Below are 17,279 nucleotides of genomic sequence, written 5' to 3'. Positions count from 1 at the left end.
TTAATGCTACCCAAAGTATGCAAAGTATGCAGAGTAATTGTTTTAATTTTCGTTTTATATAAACATATATACATACATATTGTTCAATTTATTGTTTGTTTTATATATTGTTTTTAGATATTTACTTACTTTTTATATTGTTTTTAAACGAGCTCTCATTTAATAATTTTTGTGTCTGCTCTAACAGCCAGCTCCAAGTACTTGAGGACATAATATGAAAATATCAGAAGAATTATATCAGTGTCTTCAGTATGCATTGGGTTATGGCTAATGTACCCACATGATGCATGTGTGATATAAAAGTGCAGACATTCAAGATCTCTTCCACATTTCTGTTCTTGTTTAAATTGGCTCCATCTTGTGTTATGTAGTTGTTTCAAGTAAACACATATTGACAACTCCTTCATAATACACTTAATTAGTATTTATTAACAATATCTTTTTCCATCTGAACATCTTTTCCTTAAATAACTACAGAACAATGTACATTTCACTTGCAGCCACAAATATCAAAGATATTTACAGGTTTACATACAATATATACATATGCACAGGAGGCATGTACACAAGGCTTCTGTGTGTCCCAGTGGGATTAAAGCTCACACATTTGGCTACAGCCTCAAGAGTCATGAGGAAGTTCAGTGACAGAGCCATAAAAGACAAAACGCTGACAAAATAAAACAGAATGAGATTTACATGATGTACATTTATAACAGGGTTTGTGGGCGAAAATGGCACTGTTTTTGGTATGTACACTATCCAGTATTAACAATACAAGGAACTTCTGGTGGGAAAAAAATAAAATGGAAAAATAAAGTGAATGAAATATGAACATTTTCACATTTGGCAACTCAGTTGTCAGAAACAACAAGTCAAGAGATGTAACAGTATGTATAACATATGACACTGTGTGTACACATTTCCATATCAATAGATATGAAATATGTCAATCCTCATTTCAGTGACAGGGATTGAGATGATCACAAAGCATCCTGGTGGTTCCTTCTGTAAACATACATATATACAAAGAAAAAAACACCCAAGGGAGACTAAAACAGGTTCACTTCCCCACCTTCCAATCTTCTCTTTTCCCACAATTACATGCTTCCCTTTTTTGAAGGCATATGGAGCAAAGACAGTAGCGTTGGCAACATGCATTAAAAGGTGTGTGAATGTTTTAAAATTTGACTCCCACCCCATTTTCCTCATTTTTAAATCCAGTTGGAAAAAACCTACAGGCTTTAAATAGATTTAAATACTACACGGCTCTCCAGCAAACATGAATTCCAAAACAGTAAAATCAAAACTAATAAATATTTAAATAATGATATCTCTAAATTAGTACCGGCTGTAGTCATCGTTTTGTTCAATTTTAAGAAAATGAAAGTGTTTAGAGAAAAGAAGCTTTCCTTGTCTTCAGTAGCCGTCGTATAAATGAAATGTAATTAATGCAATAGCTGGATAAACATTGCAGTTATATGTACAAAATAACTGCTTTTACTAATGTAGTGGTTTCGGTTTTATGGTGGGGAACTAAAATGAGGCATTCAGACCACAGCTGTTAATGCCAGACCACTAGTTCCAATATTATGTCTCTTTAAAAAAAAATTATAAAAAAAGACAAAAAGAAGGGACGGGAATGAAATGGAAACCAACTGGTTTCGGTAAACTATGAGGAGATATTGTAAAATTACAAAACACATTTAAACACGTTGAAAATACACAACAAGTCAATGACTCAGGAGCAAGTGACTGACACAGGTATCACTTTTGAATTTTAACCCCAAAATAGGGCTGAAATTAAGGCGTCATCACTGTTTGTTCAAGTTTCTTACGATGTTTTACATCTCTGAAGTATAAAGATGTTTTTAGTGCAGCGCTCAAGGTCATTAAGGTTTGTTTTAGTTCATAAGAGGATGGAAACTGTTCAGTTCCAGCGAGAACACTGACAAAACATGATCCCATCACATTTCAAGACCAACCTTTAAAAAAAAGTTTTTTTCCCACATTACTCAGAAGTTGTGCTGTAGAAAAAAGTAAGGCTTTTGAGATCTGACTGAACAAAAGAGGAAAGAGAATTTCATGCCAGGAGAAAGTCACAAATGGGGACGGTTAGTCAATCTTTAGAAAGCCCTCAGTGTGGCTGAAGCGACACTTTTGGAGACGTGAAACAGCAGCGATGTGATTGGACAAGGCAGTGTCTGTATGATCCGACAGGCCCAGGTCTGTTGGTCCTGCCCAGTGCAAAAATGCCAGCCGTTCATCCGATTGGTCCGTGGGTTCTCTAAAATGTCCTAGACCACGTTGGCCAGCTCTGTCGAGTCTGTGTCTGAATCTGTCTCGTTGTCCCTGCAGGAAAAACACAAGTGTCTTCAGTCTCTCAGACAAACGCACATAAAAGCAACAAGAGAGCAGGGGGTTTCAGTTCACAGCCTTACCTCTGTTCCTGCAGCAGTTTGCGGTTGCCTTGCCTCCTCTCCTCATCGATCGGATAAAAGTACAAAATGATCAGGCCGATAATGATAAGAGCTATGGGGGCGGCGGAAACCAGCACTTTCAAGGTTAAATGCACTTCTTCTGGTTGAGAGCAGCCTCTACTGATGTAGCCTGCAAAACTGAAAAAAAAAAGAAACAGAAGAAACAGAATTATGAAAATGAAAACGAAAACATAAGTGTTTCACATCCTTGTGCAAAGCAGAGTGTTAATATAGATAGATATAGATATGAAAGGTAGTTTCCCACCAAATGGCTGATCAAAAGGCCAACACTGGTGTAGAATCAGTCATGTGATGGATGAACTCATCACACACACACACAAACAGTCTTACTGTACTGGATCAAATGAAAGCAAAAAGAATTCCTTGCTTTGATGTGGGATTTGGGTGCTGGGAGATTTGGCTTAGCCTCATATTGTGTCCAAGTGTGTTAGATAAAAAAAATTAAAAAAAACTTCATAAAATCCCTAAAAAACATTTCCAATATTGGCTGTGTGTGTGTGTGTGTGTGTGTGTGTGTGTGTGTGTGTGTGTGTGTGTGTGTGTGTGTGAGAGAGAGAGAGAGAGAGAGAGCATGTGAGTACTTACTCTAAACTGAGCGTGGAGATGCCCAGAGAGACTCCAGAGGCGAACTTGGTGAAGAAAACGTAGAAGGAATAGAAGAGAGCTTCGTGGCCGGTGGAGTTTGGGTTCTGAACTTGGAAATCGTCGACAACATCAGGCAGCATGGACCTGAGCGAAAAAAAAAAAAAAAAAATGTTAAGAGTCAGAATTGGTTTCGCACCTGCACACTTAATACATCATGTAAAAGCTAACCCAGGGACAGCAGGGGTCTTACCAGGGCAGCAGGAAGGCTGCGGCCACTCCCACCCCAGCAGCGAAGGAGACAACGTAGGTAACAATCAGGTTACTCTTCAGACACACCACCAGGATCATGAAGGGAACCACAGACTGGAAAGAACAGACACATATTAGACCATTAAAGCTCAATTGAACAGCTGTCCGTCAGAGTTTTACTTCCCAAAACTAGCTTCTTAATGGCACTACAGCTGTTGTCTCATAACTCCTAGGATAACACTTAAATCCTGTCAATCTTAGGCTTCATGTGACTTAGAAGTGGTGTCTGGACGTGATTGTGGGCCTTACCAAGGTGCCAGCATAAACCGCTGTCTTTTTCCCGAAGCGAGTGAGAAACCACTGCCAGAAGGGGATGGCCAGAGTAGCGGAAAGCTGTGGGGAGAAAAAAAACATTAAAATTCCGGTTAACCAGCTGTTTTTCTTTGACAAACACACAAAACTGAAACAGATTCCAATAAATTCCATAAAAAGGCCTTTTATTACAAGTAAGCATGAGCTTGGAGAAGCAGGAAAGGATGATCCTCCGTGTCACGTTGCATAACACATAAAAGAAGCATGATATTAGGTGCATTCTCAAAATCCTTCCGCCTCAGACTTGAAGCGCAGCGATGCAGAAGCACTTCTGACTTCTCATATATGCCAAACACAACAGTGACGATGGAAGATAATATGGCCTCTACAGCTCTTCCCAAAACAAATTCGAGCTCAATGTGATGCAAACTTCCACGGGGGTCATCCTAACGACGCTACGGGGGGGGGGGGGGTATCTCACTCAGATCAATGCGACCTCTAACCTCAGTGTTTGACTAAGGTAAAGATAACAGAAAAGCCCTGGTGCAACAGTATTTTTCCACCACTGCCCACACATCACATCCACGTTACAGTCTGTGGCAGCAAAAGTTGTTTCATGTGGTTTCTCAGTCTAGGTGAACGCATAATTTCATTTCTGTCAATCTAAACCTGTGACACAAAACAGAGAAAAAAAAACAAAAAAAAAAAAACAGCATTGTTGTGTGCAGTGCTGAGTCTGAACTTCCCAGGCACCATCCCCACCCTACGAGCCCTACCAGCCATTTCCTCAGAAATAAATCATCATAATATCTTGATCATCTCTATCTTCTGACTAACGCTCATAAAGCTAGTTTCATACTCCTGACCTGGGTGTATAAAAACAAACATGGCTGCTCCTTTAGCACATAAACACCGTGCAGCCCTTGATTAAATGAGTTCATTTGCTGTGCAGCATCATGGAGTCTGGAGAGCAATGCGCCATACAGCATGCTCTCTGAAATGTGCCTCTCTTCGGCACAAAGGAACACACACAAGGCTCTTTTTGTTTGTTGCTTTTTGAAGGACCCCCCACCCCCGCGCTGCTCTCACACCACGTTTCATTACATTTGACCTTCGCGGTTTGAATCCACTAACTGACAAACCAGCTTGAGTAACGAACCCTTACATAACGCCTCTAAGTTTGATTTGTTCGACTCATCTTCGTTCTAATAAGAGCCGAGCCTCTCAGATTAGCCTGCCATCTCATCAAGTTACTGAAGGTGAGGATTAGGATCGCTTAGTGCTGATTAAGGGTAACTTATTAAGGAGCAGCGGCTCTGAAAGCTCACAGTGTTGAAGCCGCTAAAAAGTCATTTTGCTAAATAAGTGTATTTAAAAAAAAAAGAAAAAAAAAAAAAGGTCACTGCCTTGATTCTGTAATCCTTTCCATAAAGTAAAGGATCAAAGCATTTAATCTTTTCAACCTCTTTAACCTGCACTTTCTCACCCTGTACAGTGCTGCTGTGCGTGCTACAGTAGGAGCGATGCTTGGCTTAACTGGGTTTCATACCTGTCGGACAGAAGGCTGAGCGATTCTTTGATATGCCAGACTTCTCTTTGGATATGGGTTTATATAAAAAGAGAGACCTTGACATGAAAGGAAAAGCAAATGTGGCTCCTTTACTGTCCGTGGGAATGGGATGCCATTCAGGCAGAGGAGTCAGAATGGACACACATCACTGAAATGGGCGGCCGGGAGACACTGTGGCTTTGTGACTGAAGACAATTTATGCGTTCGCCCTGGGAGAGAAGCTTTGTCTGCGCTCTGGGGCTAATGGCTTAACTTATTCCACACAAATGGGCTGTCCAAGGTTTCAGGTGATTAGGGAAAAGCAGCCATTGCTATGGAAACAGTGCACCTATCTCTAAGTGTCTGAAAATGCCACCTGCTTGTGTGCGTGTTCGTGTGTGTGTGCGCTCACCATGATGGCCAGTAGAATATTCTGGAAGTCGTTTCTGAAGCCCAGCGTGGAGCTGCAGAACAGAGCGAAGTTTCCCTCCAGGAGCTGTGGAACGAAGCACACAGACGCACTTCAGTCAAGTTTTACTGCCTAAACACAAATAAATAAATACACACACACACACACACACACACACACCGCGGGCCAACCTTGCGGGCGCTAAGTAAACTCTGGCTGGTAGCACCACCTAGAGACTACCAACATCAGAAGAACTGGCTCAACTCAGTAACCAAAAAACAAACTGAACATTGGGCAGAAACAGACAGTCGGATGAGACTAAAGACCGTGATTGACATCCTGAACATGGATTAAATCCACAGGAAAACTGTGTGTGTGTGTGTGTGTGTGTGTGTGTGTGTGTGTGTGTGTGTGTGTGTGTGCGTGCATGTATGTGTCTATACGCACCATGAAAGCCAGTGAGGTAAAAAGGAAGACCATGACCAGTTTGGCGTAAGGTCCGTGCCCCATCACCAGCTTAATCCCCTGGAAGAAAGACATGGGCTCCGACCTGGGACGACAAGACTCTGAAAGGAGAGCAAATGGGAAAAAATTAACAAAGACGTAAAATGACTTTCACCTAAATTTATATTTCCCTCCTTCATGCCTACAGTGATGAGGCAGCTGCCTCTCAGGCTCATCTTTTACTGTCGCAAGACAATTGTGTCTTATTAGTCCCCATCGCTGGCCTCTAATTTAACCAAAGCCTTAGTGTTCTCACTCAGCCTGTCAGCACACAGTCACACCATAATATACAGCCATAACTGTGCATCCCCATTGGACCACAACACACAACGTCAGTAACGGCTCTGTCACATGAAAGACGTGTGTTTATCTGCATCCAATCAACTTCAGTGACTTTTATGTGTGAAAAGCCATGGAAGACTCTCAGGCTTACAGCTGAATATATTTGCCTTTTGCAATATGCACTTAAAAAGGCAAAGATCAACATCTGAAAAACAAAAAGATATCTCTGATTTTCAACTTATTTTTGAAGGATTTCTTTGGATTTGATTTGAAGCTTAAATTAAAAGGAGTGGTCATAGGCATCTAAATTGAAAGATGGAGCCGGTTTGATTGAGGGAGAGATGCTTTTACCTTTTTGCTCTCTCACACCGAAGAAAAGAACAAAAGCACAGAGGATGTAGATCAAGCAGATGACACCAGAGGCAATCATGTAGGCCGCTTTCTGCAGAGGAAGAATGAGAACAGAGAAGGACGATGTTTAGGAAAACAGAATCTGTATCCCAAATTTTCTCATCGGTTCACATTTGAACAGTTACGTTGTTATTAATCTTTATTGTCAAACAACAGATAAACAGATTTGTTTACCGTGTGATCCAGGGAAATGACAGGCTCTGACTCATTGAGTCCAACAGAATTGACCGAGTTGTTCAGGTTTGCAATGATGTCACCGGGACCTGGGAGGCAGGGCGCGTTGGCCATGCCCACTATCTGTCCTTGGATGGCTGTGCCGAGCACGGTGCCCAGAACTTCAACCGTCATCCCTGGAAGAATCACGGGGAAACGTTCAGTCACTGACGAGGTGATGCACCTAATGTCTTTTCGGTGAATGGGCTCGTTTACACAATAACAACTTTACATTTTACCGACTGTGATACTCACTGTATGCAGTGGCTGAGTCTCTCTCTTTCTGCTCTGAGCTGATGAACATGGTGAGGGCAGAGTAAGGCACATGGAAGCACTGATGGCAAAGAAAAGCAAAGAGAGAGAGAAATGAATGCATGTTGGTGGTTCACTTTCTGTTTATTTGTATTCTAGCAGAGAGATAAATGAGTAGATCGATACTGCTCTCATGTCTGGCATGTCTCTGTATGGTAAATATTAAGAGGCCATCAGTTACCTTAGTTTAGCACAGAGACTGGAGGCAGGGGGAAAATGCTAGCCTGGTTCTGTCCAGTTACGAAGTCCACTTACCAGCACCAATAAAACTCACTAATTAACACGTTGTATCTCCTTGGTTTAATCTGTACACAAAGCCATAGCCAACAAAAATGTCCAGCACATAACTCTTCATAAAAGGACAAATTGTTGTTTTTACACTTCAGTTTTGGTACAGATTACATAAACACGATATAACACGTTAATAGGTGAAATATAAAGGTGCTGGCGCATGATGCAGGTGAGCCATTTCCCTCTGTTTTCTGTCTTTATGCTAAGCTAAACTAACCTTCTCCTGGCTGCAAGTTAATGCTTATTTTAGATTATTGTACAATTTAAGGATTTCCTGACAAATTGTTGTGTGTGTGTAGGAAAGATTGCTTCATACTGTCATGATTGAATCAGTTAAAAAAATAATATTTAAAATTAAGGTCACTCAAGCTTATAGACCCTGTGATTACCTTTAATTTTCACTGAGGATGTGAAAGTGTGATGGGTGTACATGGTAAAAATCTTATTGGGAAATCAAACACTTCCATGACCTTTTATTGCAAGTAAGTGTTCACAAGGAGCGTCTGTGTCTGCGCCAGTGAGGTACTCACAGTTTGAAGGGTCTGGAAGACGCAGTAGAAGAAAAGGTACCAGATGACTTTGCTGTCCTCAAAGGGAGGAACATACCATATGAGGAAATAGGAAAGCACAGCCAGAGGGGTCGAGAACAGGATCCTACACAGGGAAGGGGGCAGAGGAGACAACAACAACAACAACATGATGAGTGGATGAAAACGTGATCCTACTCGAGCGTGAAACACTCTCGCTCTGTAAACAATCATGAAAAGAGGGGGCCACTCATTACATAACAAATCGTGGCCACTGATGTGAAGTGTCTTTCATTCAGCGAGTGCCAATTTTTCCTCATCAGGGTTTGCTTTTCCCTCGCTGTTTGTCGTTAATAGGGACATAATGTTCCTGGTGCATGGAACAGGTTGGGCTTGATGTTTGGCAGGCTCTGAGGGTTATGAGAGGATATGACATTTGGGAATGCTGGTAAACAAAACCAAACCTGGCTAGCGTTATCTCACAGACGACTGCTGACACAGCCTCTGTTACAAACAGAGAGAAGGGTTTCAAATGCTCATATATGAGTAAGAATCTGTTTTACTTCTCTAAACGCATCCGTGCCACCCTGTACTCCGCCTCCCTTCTTTTCTTACACATCTCACATCCCGTAAATTCACACCATGAGGTCATTTTAACTGGAAAAAAAATTTTTTTCAAATTACTGTGGGAGAGGAATTCCTTCAGTCACTTCCTTCCCTCTGTTCGGCTTCCTCCTATGGTCATATCAACGCTGACCAATCACATATGAGATTCTGAGTGCAACCACACCTCTGATGTGCAGGGAAAGAGTGAAAAAGAGGAAAAGAACAGGAAGTAGCTCAGGGCTTCCGGCTTGATCCTCTATTGTTAATAAGGTTACTCACCCTCACCAGACAGGACATGAAATCATGCATCATGTTTGTATCACATCGGACCATAAGCAACAGAATGTAACTGCCCTATATAAATACAGTGACGCAAATTCTCGCCAAAAGCACCAGCTGCTATCCAGCCACAGAAACAGACCAGCTTCACTGCAAACCCGCTGCTAATCAACTTAATCCCACTTAATGGCTGAACTCTGATTATCTATATCTCTTTAAAAGAGAGAAATGTCAGGAGGAGCGGCATTCAATAAGCTCTCTCGTGCATGTGATGCGATTAACTGTACACTTGAGGAAAGTTACTCTGGGAGTGTGCGAGGAGTGGTGAGCAGGTCAAAGCAGATGTTTTATCTAGGGATGACAGCACATGTAGGACTGCATTTCAATGTTCATTTCCTCTGTGCCGCTTGAGATGAACATCTACCAAATTAGGCACGCCACATCCTTTGGCTTTAGCTCGGTCTATCATTGACATTGCCTTCACTTGCAGCTTTTGAGCATGCAAACTTATGGTTGAATCTTTTAAAATGAACTTTCAAGTCCCGTCTTTGTCAGTGCATTATGTTCTTCAACAGTTTGCACGGCTAAGCTAAGACTTGCACTTTGCCTGCAGGACAGCAGTGACATATAAGCACTGTCCAGATCCCCCTTCCTGGAGTCATATTTAAATGTCCTCTGAAATAGCCATGCTGACTTGGGAGGGGCGACTTTATCTCAGCAAGTCTGGTGGCTATTAACTGTTGTCTTATAAGCTGATATGTGAACTCATTCTTCTGGCAGCCACCATTAAGCTGGGTGGGTGAACAGCTTGTAACAATTAAAGAAATCTGCAAAACATTCTGGTTGTGAAATCAAGAGAATTTAAAAAGAACTCCTGCTTCATGTGAAAAGTATGAGAAAAAAAACATGAAATTAATGTGAAAACACTCAAATTCTAACTCAATTTTAAGTTTATATTGGACAAAGAAAGACGTCCAGTATTTGTTGAAGTTGTGATACAAGCCCTTCACAGTCAGTGTCTAAAGAAATGACTTGTGTTGAGGGAGTGGCAGAAAGTTGCAGTCTGTCACTGGTGACGGACCGGCAGTTGCTGTGAAGCAACAGTGAAAATCATTCTGTTCCTTTCTGCACCTCGAACTGCAGTAACCTCCTGAATTCCTCAGCCGCTCTTTAAAAAATCCTAACCGGGCCTTTCAGCCGACGCTATTGGCTGAGGAAGGTGGTGTGTTGTGGGAGCGACCAATGACAAGGAAGCCCGACTATTCTCCCCTCCCCCACTTCCTACACACAGAGATTTTAAGATGGAGCAGCTCCAGTGGTCTTCCTCCGGCTCCGTCCTCATCTCCTCATCTCCTCACATCCTCACACATCTAAACAGCTGTAATGAGCGTTGTGTGACCTAACATGCCGGTCATTCCTCCATCCTTTTCCTCTTCCAACAACCCCCCCACCTACATCCATCTCTCTGACAGCAAATGGGCAATATGTATCTGTGGCTTACCACAAGCAACATGAAGAATGACCCACTTTTGAGAGACTTCGAGTCACATGTCAGCATCTCCACGCTGGAGGAAAATTACAGTAATGATATACCTCCGCCATGACATCATAATCCTCCATGACACCAAGTTGATTAAGTTGAATTTTCTGCATAAACAGAAAGTCTATCAAAAGAACAGCTGTGTATAAAGTAGTGTGCCAAATATATAATTTCAAAAATATCCAATTAGATTATGCATTCAGAAAAGACGATACATTTATACATACAAGAGATGATTTAAAATGTGATTAAAACTGATTAAAAATGTAATTAAAAACACAACAGTATGAGGCAAATAGTCGCCTTTAATAGGAATAATCACGAAACCAAGGTTGCTCATGTGTTATAAAAGCTAGTCTTCAATTATTTTAGTAAATTCATGTTGGTCCAGAACAAGAGGCCATTTGAATATATTTTGTACATCTGTAACTCATGTAGCTTTTATTTCATTACCAAAAAAGAACATATCCTGGCTCTTCACACGAGCTGCTAATTAGCTGCACAGGATGATAATTCCTTTGTATTCTTTGTAAATTAATTATGCGGGTGTTTCCTCTATAGGCGCACCCAAGGGAACAGGAAGCTGAGGTGGAAACCAACAGGAATGTTTGTGGCTGCGTTCACCTGCCAACTGCGCTCCTTCTCACACACGTTTCATACGCAGCTAGGGAGATGCTGCCTTGGCCCCTCTGAGACATTTACCTAGGCTTGTCAAAGTGTCCTCATCTCCCTTTTCCTCCACTGCCCCGATCACCCTGCGGAGGTATCGCATGCTCCCAGCTACTACTGAAGGGACAGTAGCTCTGAAACATCCAACACAGTGCTGACAGGAGGCTGGCGGCCATTTCTATAACCAGCAACTGACACCCTACACCGCACTTATCTAACATAACCGTTTGAATTATACCCCTCGGACACGGACCAAGAGTTTTACGAGGGTCTGCGATTTTTGGCGATGAAGGGAACTGTGGACAAAAGTCACAATCCAATATTCATGTGTAGACGTATAATGATTCAGATAAGCCCCTGTAGGTTGCTTAGAGATTCAGAGGCAGAGATGTGGGGGAGGGGATATAGCGGCAAAAAAAAAAAAAAGGGTCAGTAACCTTTCCGTGTAAAAAGCCTGAAGTGTCACAGGCCTCCCACTCCCTCAGGCTGGCTGCCACACACAGACGCACACTACGTTTTAACATTCATTCATGAGGGGAATTCACGGTCTGAATTGAAAAATATCAAAAATATTAAATATCGAAATGTCAAACAGCTGAAAATGAGCTTCACACGCACACGCACACGCACACGCACACGCACACGCACACGCACACACAGATTCCAGTGTCTGAGTCCTCTGGAGAAATTCCTTCTGAAAAATGATTTGTGTGCCTCCAGTGAGGTGCAGCCTCGGTAGCAAGCAGGAGTTATATTTGTCAAAGCCATGCCAAAGGCCGTGCTGTGGGAAACCAGCGGCTGCATGAACTCCTCATATTTGTTTAGTTAAAAAACAAAAAAGGCTTAGTACCTTTGCATTTCGGCTTCAGCGGTCAAGCCTGGACCAGTTCAACTAGAGGCAATTTTCAGTGGGTTATTTTATTGCCAGTATGCATAGCAGCAGTTGTGTGTGTCTGTCTGTGTCTGTGTGAGTGTGGAAGGGAGGAGAGGGGGGGGGGGGGGGGGAATGAACATATACGCATGTGTGGGCTATGCGGAAGCTGTACAGGAGTATCAGCATGACCCATAGTAACCCCTCTTGGGAGATGACGCTGGTGATTTCAACAGAGACACAGCACAAAGCCTCGCCCCCAAACACTGACACATGTAGAGGGAAAAGCTGGAAACCCCCCCCCCCACCCCTTATCAACAAGGTAATGGAAAAGGATTGGCAGAGACCCAAAGAGGATGCGGGAGCTCCAGAGAAAATTACCCAGATTTAAAAAAGAAATTGCTCTAAAATCCAGATCTAGTTGTCATGTGTATCAGTGCATCAAACAGTGTCAGGCTGCTGGGTAAACCTACCAGGGCAGCATGCGTCCGAAACGTGTCCACGGGCTTCGGGAGACCAGGAATCCCACTGTGGGGTCCGTTACTGCGTCCCATGCTCGGCCCACAAACAAGATGATGGAGGCATAGAAGGGGTCCAGCTGTGAAAGCAGAAGACGCAGAGATTAGTGCAACTGTGACAGTGACAAAAAAAAAAAAAACGAATGTCATGAGCAAGCTGACAAACTATCGAAAGGTGCCACTTGGCGGCTCGGCCCGTCTGCAGTTCACCCAGCTTTGTCCAGAGGAGACGAGTCTGAGTGGAGGCCAAGGCAGCATGAATGCTCCACTCCTGACTGTACAATCTGCACCACGCTGTGTCGCCCAATAGACTCTTAATCAACAGTCTCAGTAGCTGGACAAAGCTAAACCCTGGGAAGCTCTTGACTTACACGTTATTTTGGCCTTCACCATCAGATTAGTGTCAGAGCCCATTAAAGTGAGCCCCTCCTCATCGTGCTACCAACACCCCACCTCACCCCCCCTACATTTTTCAGAATAAGCCCCTGTAAGCCTTTTTATACAGTGGAGCCCCATCATGGAGCCAATAATGGAAAGAAGAGAGCAGCCTTTTCCACCTCTTCATTTTTCCTGGACAATCAGATGATTTGTTGGTGAGCCTTGGCGGTCACAATGTCTTGTATGTGGCCTTATGAAAGAGGTGCTTTGAGGGCGCAGGAAGGACCGTGTACAGCTCCGAGCCTGTAAATGCCACCTCACATACTGTGGCAGGGCAGCACAGAGAGTAGGAAGGTCGGTAGTGGAGGTACACTATGTTCCCATCCCCACTAAGGTGGCTATATTTAGGACCATGTTATAAAAGTGACACTAAATACGTGAACAGGTGCGATCATGGAGTTTTCAAATAATCTTGACCAACTCACCTGAGCTACATCCAGAAGGTAAATCTGCAGGAAAAAGCCCAGGGCACATCCTGTGATCTGGTAGGGCGCTCCGCCAATGGCATAGCATAACTTGTTGCAGACTGACAACCTGTTCCTGTGCTCGTGCTGGAGAAAAGAAATAAAAAAGGAAAAAAAGAACAGAAAAACATTAAGAAAAATTATCAAGTACATTAACCCCAATAGTGGAAAAAGGATAAGGAAATTTCACAGAGTGTAGACACAGTAGCAGACATGAGATCTGTCAAACTACTTAACAAAAGGCATATTACGCATTAACCTACTTTTAGAGAAAGTGTCCTTAAGTATTTGCAGCTGCCCACAAACCTTTTCTCAGGCTTTGGCAGGACCTAACCCACGTAATTATAGGAGAGTTAAATTCAGCAAAATCAACGACAGCAGTTCAACCTTAACAGGGTGCCTGCAATAACGCAGCACACAGCTATACTCCCCTGGCTTATAAATAGCCAACTTTCTCAATTTCTGTCTCAACAATTTAATCCTCCCCCTGTAGTTCCTTCAATCTTTAGTCTCACGTTTTTCTCACTGGTTAGATTAAGACTACTGCCTCACAAGGAATGTGGCCTAAATTCTTAAATCGCCAGAGTCTTAAAAGTGCAGCTGGCAGACAGCTAACTATCACGTAGCATATTTGGCAGAAGTCAGGGACAGCCACTGGGAAACAAGAAACCCTTGGTGTCCTAACAAGGGCTCATTCTTCTTTATCTTCCTCACTGTAGATGTAATAATTTCCTCAACAGACCGACTCTAAACATCTCCTTTAATAGTAACACAAATCACTGCCGGTAAGTGCCAGGGCATGACTACACCATGGTGTCACACACACACACACCAAAAGCCAGGGGGACAGCACCTCGGCAGCAGCCTGTGCTGAGTTAACACCCAGATGGATGGCTGCCAGTTCGACCAGTGCTCTGACCAGTGTTGCCCACAGAGGAGTGAAAACACACCCTCCTCCATGTCCAATCAAAAGGTTGTGTTTGGTGCTGCCTAATCTGTCCCCTTTTCAGCTGGTCAAAGGAGTTTTCTTCACAGCTGCTGTTAACAGCCTCAGACAAAACGTAAACCTGTAAGATAGCATCGGTTTATGAAAATGACCCCGATCTGCAGGCACATTTCAGGATTTGTCTTGTCATGGCAAGAAAATGGACACTGCCTCATCTCATCACCACAACACAAAACAGCACTGTGACTGTGACTGAATAAAACCAGCCCCTGTCTTGTTGATACACCCAGCCAAGCCTTTGTTTAGTTGACAAAACGCTCAGTGGCTGAAATGAGAAACCACCACCTTCAAAACATAGAAGCAATTATTCAAACTGCACTGACTGAACACAATGGTTGGCCTTGCAACAGTTGGACGATCTGGTGATCCAGGTCATGTCTCCAAGGTATTGAACGCAGGATCTCGTGGGCCGAACTTGGCCGTGTGATCTTCCCACATTCCCCCCTCAAACTAAGCAATACAGCTGTAAACTGGACAAGGGGCGGTCAGTCTATGTCAGACGGAGGGCTAGAACATTTTTATCTGACAGTGTGCAGCAGACCAACCTTTCATCACTACATATAACTCTCCTACACTTGCTCTACTTGTATGCATACATATTTTTGCCACTCCTAGTTTTAAAGAAGTTCACTGCAGTGACTGTACCTACTTTGTCATGCAACACTCATAGGATAGTATCATTGCGACAGTGCATCAATGTCACTCGGCTTTAAAACAATACTCCTCTGTGCACCCTAAATAGATCAGTTACATTAGAGGAGTTAAGTGTATGTTGATGTCTTCTGCAAAAAAAAAGATGCAGTGTTTCTCATTCCTTACATTCAACACAGAGGTTCAACAGTGTTTTGTAAAAGTGACATTAAAACCATTAAACACAGCCTCTCATTTCTACCCCAAAGGCTACTGCTTCTGGCAGCAGTAATAATATGTTATCACTGTAAACAGCTTTGGTCCTGCACTGGGTGGATTTTTTAAATACTCAAAAGGTTATAAATGCATTTTGGATTTCAGTTACAATTAGAAATATTAAACACTTTAAATAATCTATACACTGGCAAAGACAGAAATGGTCTGGTTTTGGATGGGGTTTTAGGACATCGTCCTCAGCCTGCCCCCTCTGTGTCTGACACGTCGCCTTGATGAGTTGTACTTCCTGCTGCATTCACAGCTATGGGAAAAAACCTGAATTACTCTCAAACACATCTTCAAAAAAAAAAAAAAACAAATTAGGAGGGGTTTTTCTTTTGACGAGTGATTCTTGAGAAATAAGATCGCGTCAAAAACAAAACATTGAAAAGTGAAAGCCTATATGCGATCCCATAATAACTCACTACTGTGTCAATGATTTGTCTTCCTCATTTTGTTGATACAGTGCAAAGCATGTCGTCACTTTTTTTTAATCTAAAACAGAAAGACACGTACCAATACATTTGGTTTTCTTAAATATTTTTGTTGTAGTTTATATATGCCAACTGGTCCTTTCTCTCTTGAGGTGAGGCGTATACACAGGAGCCCGTGAAGGCAGCACTAAACACACCTTTATTGCGAATGCATCCCGATAAAGTGACATGGAGGATGCAGCCCACACACCTCTTATTATTTACACCCAGCGTTTTTTATTCACATGTTGACTTCAAACTTTCACTTATTTATTTCATCATTAGTATAGCCAGATATGTCTATATATGTGTAATTAATTTGGCGAGCTATGCTAATATAAGACGACCATGACCATATTTAAAAGGGTGCAGCCTTCAAGTGAGAAGATTGGCATTTTCAGCATTTAAAATTAGCTGTGTGGCTGGGGTAATGAGTGCATCGAAAACCTCTATGATTAGAGAGTCCACCCAGAAATTATGACTGAAAGTTACTATATTTAACCGTGTCAAACACCGTAGAAAGCCTCGGTTTATATGATTTTTAACGATTTTGCATTTCTCGTGATATGAATAAGACCAGAGGAGGGTGGTTTGTTGACTGGAATTCGTTGAATTTTCTTTAAGTCTATCATTTTTAAATAATATTTCGTTCATTTTATAATTTGTTAAGTCTGTATTGTGACACTATGTTGGTTAACTCCGTGTTGAAATATCACAATTAGCAACGCGCGCCTAGCAAAACGTAACATGACTCACTCCTTTAAAATGTCAATTTACCGGTGTGATCCATTCATTCATGTTGAGACAAGCTCCGTCCTCGTCTTGGTTTATCTGGTGACTTAAACAAACAAATACTAAACTGCCGACGAACCTGAAATTTGAATAAACGTAATGAATGAACCCACCTTCTTGGCTAGCTTGATGCCATCTGAGCCCACCGGTTTATTCAATAAACTGGCGCTGGAGTATTGTTCACCTCCTTCTCCTTTTGCCATAGCAGAGCAGCTGCTTTTCTTGGGTTTAAACTTGACACACACACACAAAAAAAACCGTAGAAAAACTTCCCAAAAAAACAGTCTTCGGTAAGGTTTGAAGAGTCACGTCCTGTGGTATCGTCGTAGACTACAATCTGTTTGAAAACTGAGAGGAGGCGATGGCAGAGGGTGGATGTAGTAATTTTTAGAGATCCCCGCCCCTGCCATTCACGCCATATTTGACCCCGCCCTCTAAAGGCGGGTCACAGAAAGGCATATCCAGAGTCACACAGGTCCTGAAGTATGACACCCCCCTCCCACTGAAGACATTTCCCCCCTGACTCTGTGGTTATACCGCTTTATCTGTCACATGTTGCATATCTATACAAACAA

At 42.5% G+C, this 17,279-nt stretch overlaps 1 protein-coding gene across 1 annotated transcript; it reads right to left on the bottom strand.

The window, feature by feature from the left end:
- Positions 1 to 402: 402 nt before the first annotated feature.
- mfsd2a (major facilitator superfamily domain containing 2A) lies at positions 403 to 17,035 on the bottom strand. Its single transcript, XM_022747643.1, has 14 exons — positions 16,818 to 17,035; positions 13,489 to 13,614; positions 12,581 to 12,705; positions 8,146 to 8,269; positions 7,268 to 7,346; positions 6,974 to 7,149; positions 6,740 to 6,830; positions 6,050 to 6,168; positions 5,606 to 5,689; positions 3,642 to 3,725; positions 3,334 to 3,446; positions 3,084 to 3,227; positions 2,439 to 2,615; positions 403 to 2,349 (listed from the first exon to the last, which is right to left on the bottom strand). The coding sequence occupies exons 1-14, from the start codon at positions 16,905 to 16,907 to the stop codon at positions 2,295 to 2,297; spliced, it is 1,587 nt and encodes a 528-aa protein (XP_022603364.1). The 5' UTR covers positions 16,908 to 17,035; the 3' UTR covers positions 403 to 2,294.
- Positions 17,036 to 17,279: the final 244 nt, after the last annotated feature.

This window comes from Seriola dumerili, unplaced genomic scaffold, assembly GCF_002260705.1.
Source record: "Seriola dumerili isolate Sdu_G_001 unplaced genomic scaffold, Sdu_1.0 BDQW01000110.1, whole genome shotgun sequence".
Classification (NCBI taxonomy): Eukaryota; Metazoa; Chordata; class Actinopteri; order Carangiformes; family Carangidae; genus Seriola; species Seriola dumerili.
The sequence above is the reverse complement of the archived record's forward strand: the minus strand, read 5'-3'. Positions and strand labels throughout refer to the sequence as shown.

Coding starts and splice junctions, on each gene's coding strand:
- mfsd2a (XM_022747643.1), bottom strand. CDS start 16,907: ATGGCAAAAGGAGAAGGAGGTGAACAATACTCCAGCGCCAGTTTATTG. Junction 7,150..7,267: donor AGACTCAGCCACTGCATACA/GTGAGTATCACA, acceptor TGATTCTTCCAG/GGATGACGGTTGAAGTTCTG. Junction 3,228..3,333: donor GCAGCCTTCCTGCTGCCCTG/GTAAGACCCCTG, acceptor TTTTTCGCTCAG/GTCCATGCTGCCTGATGTTG.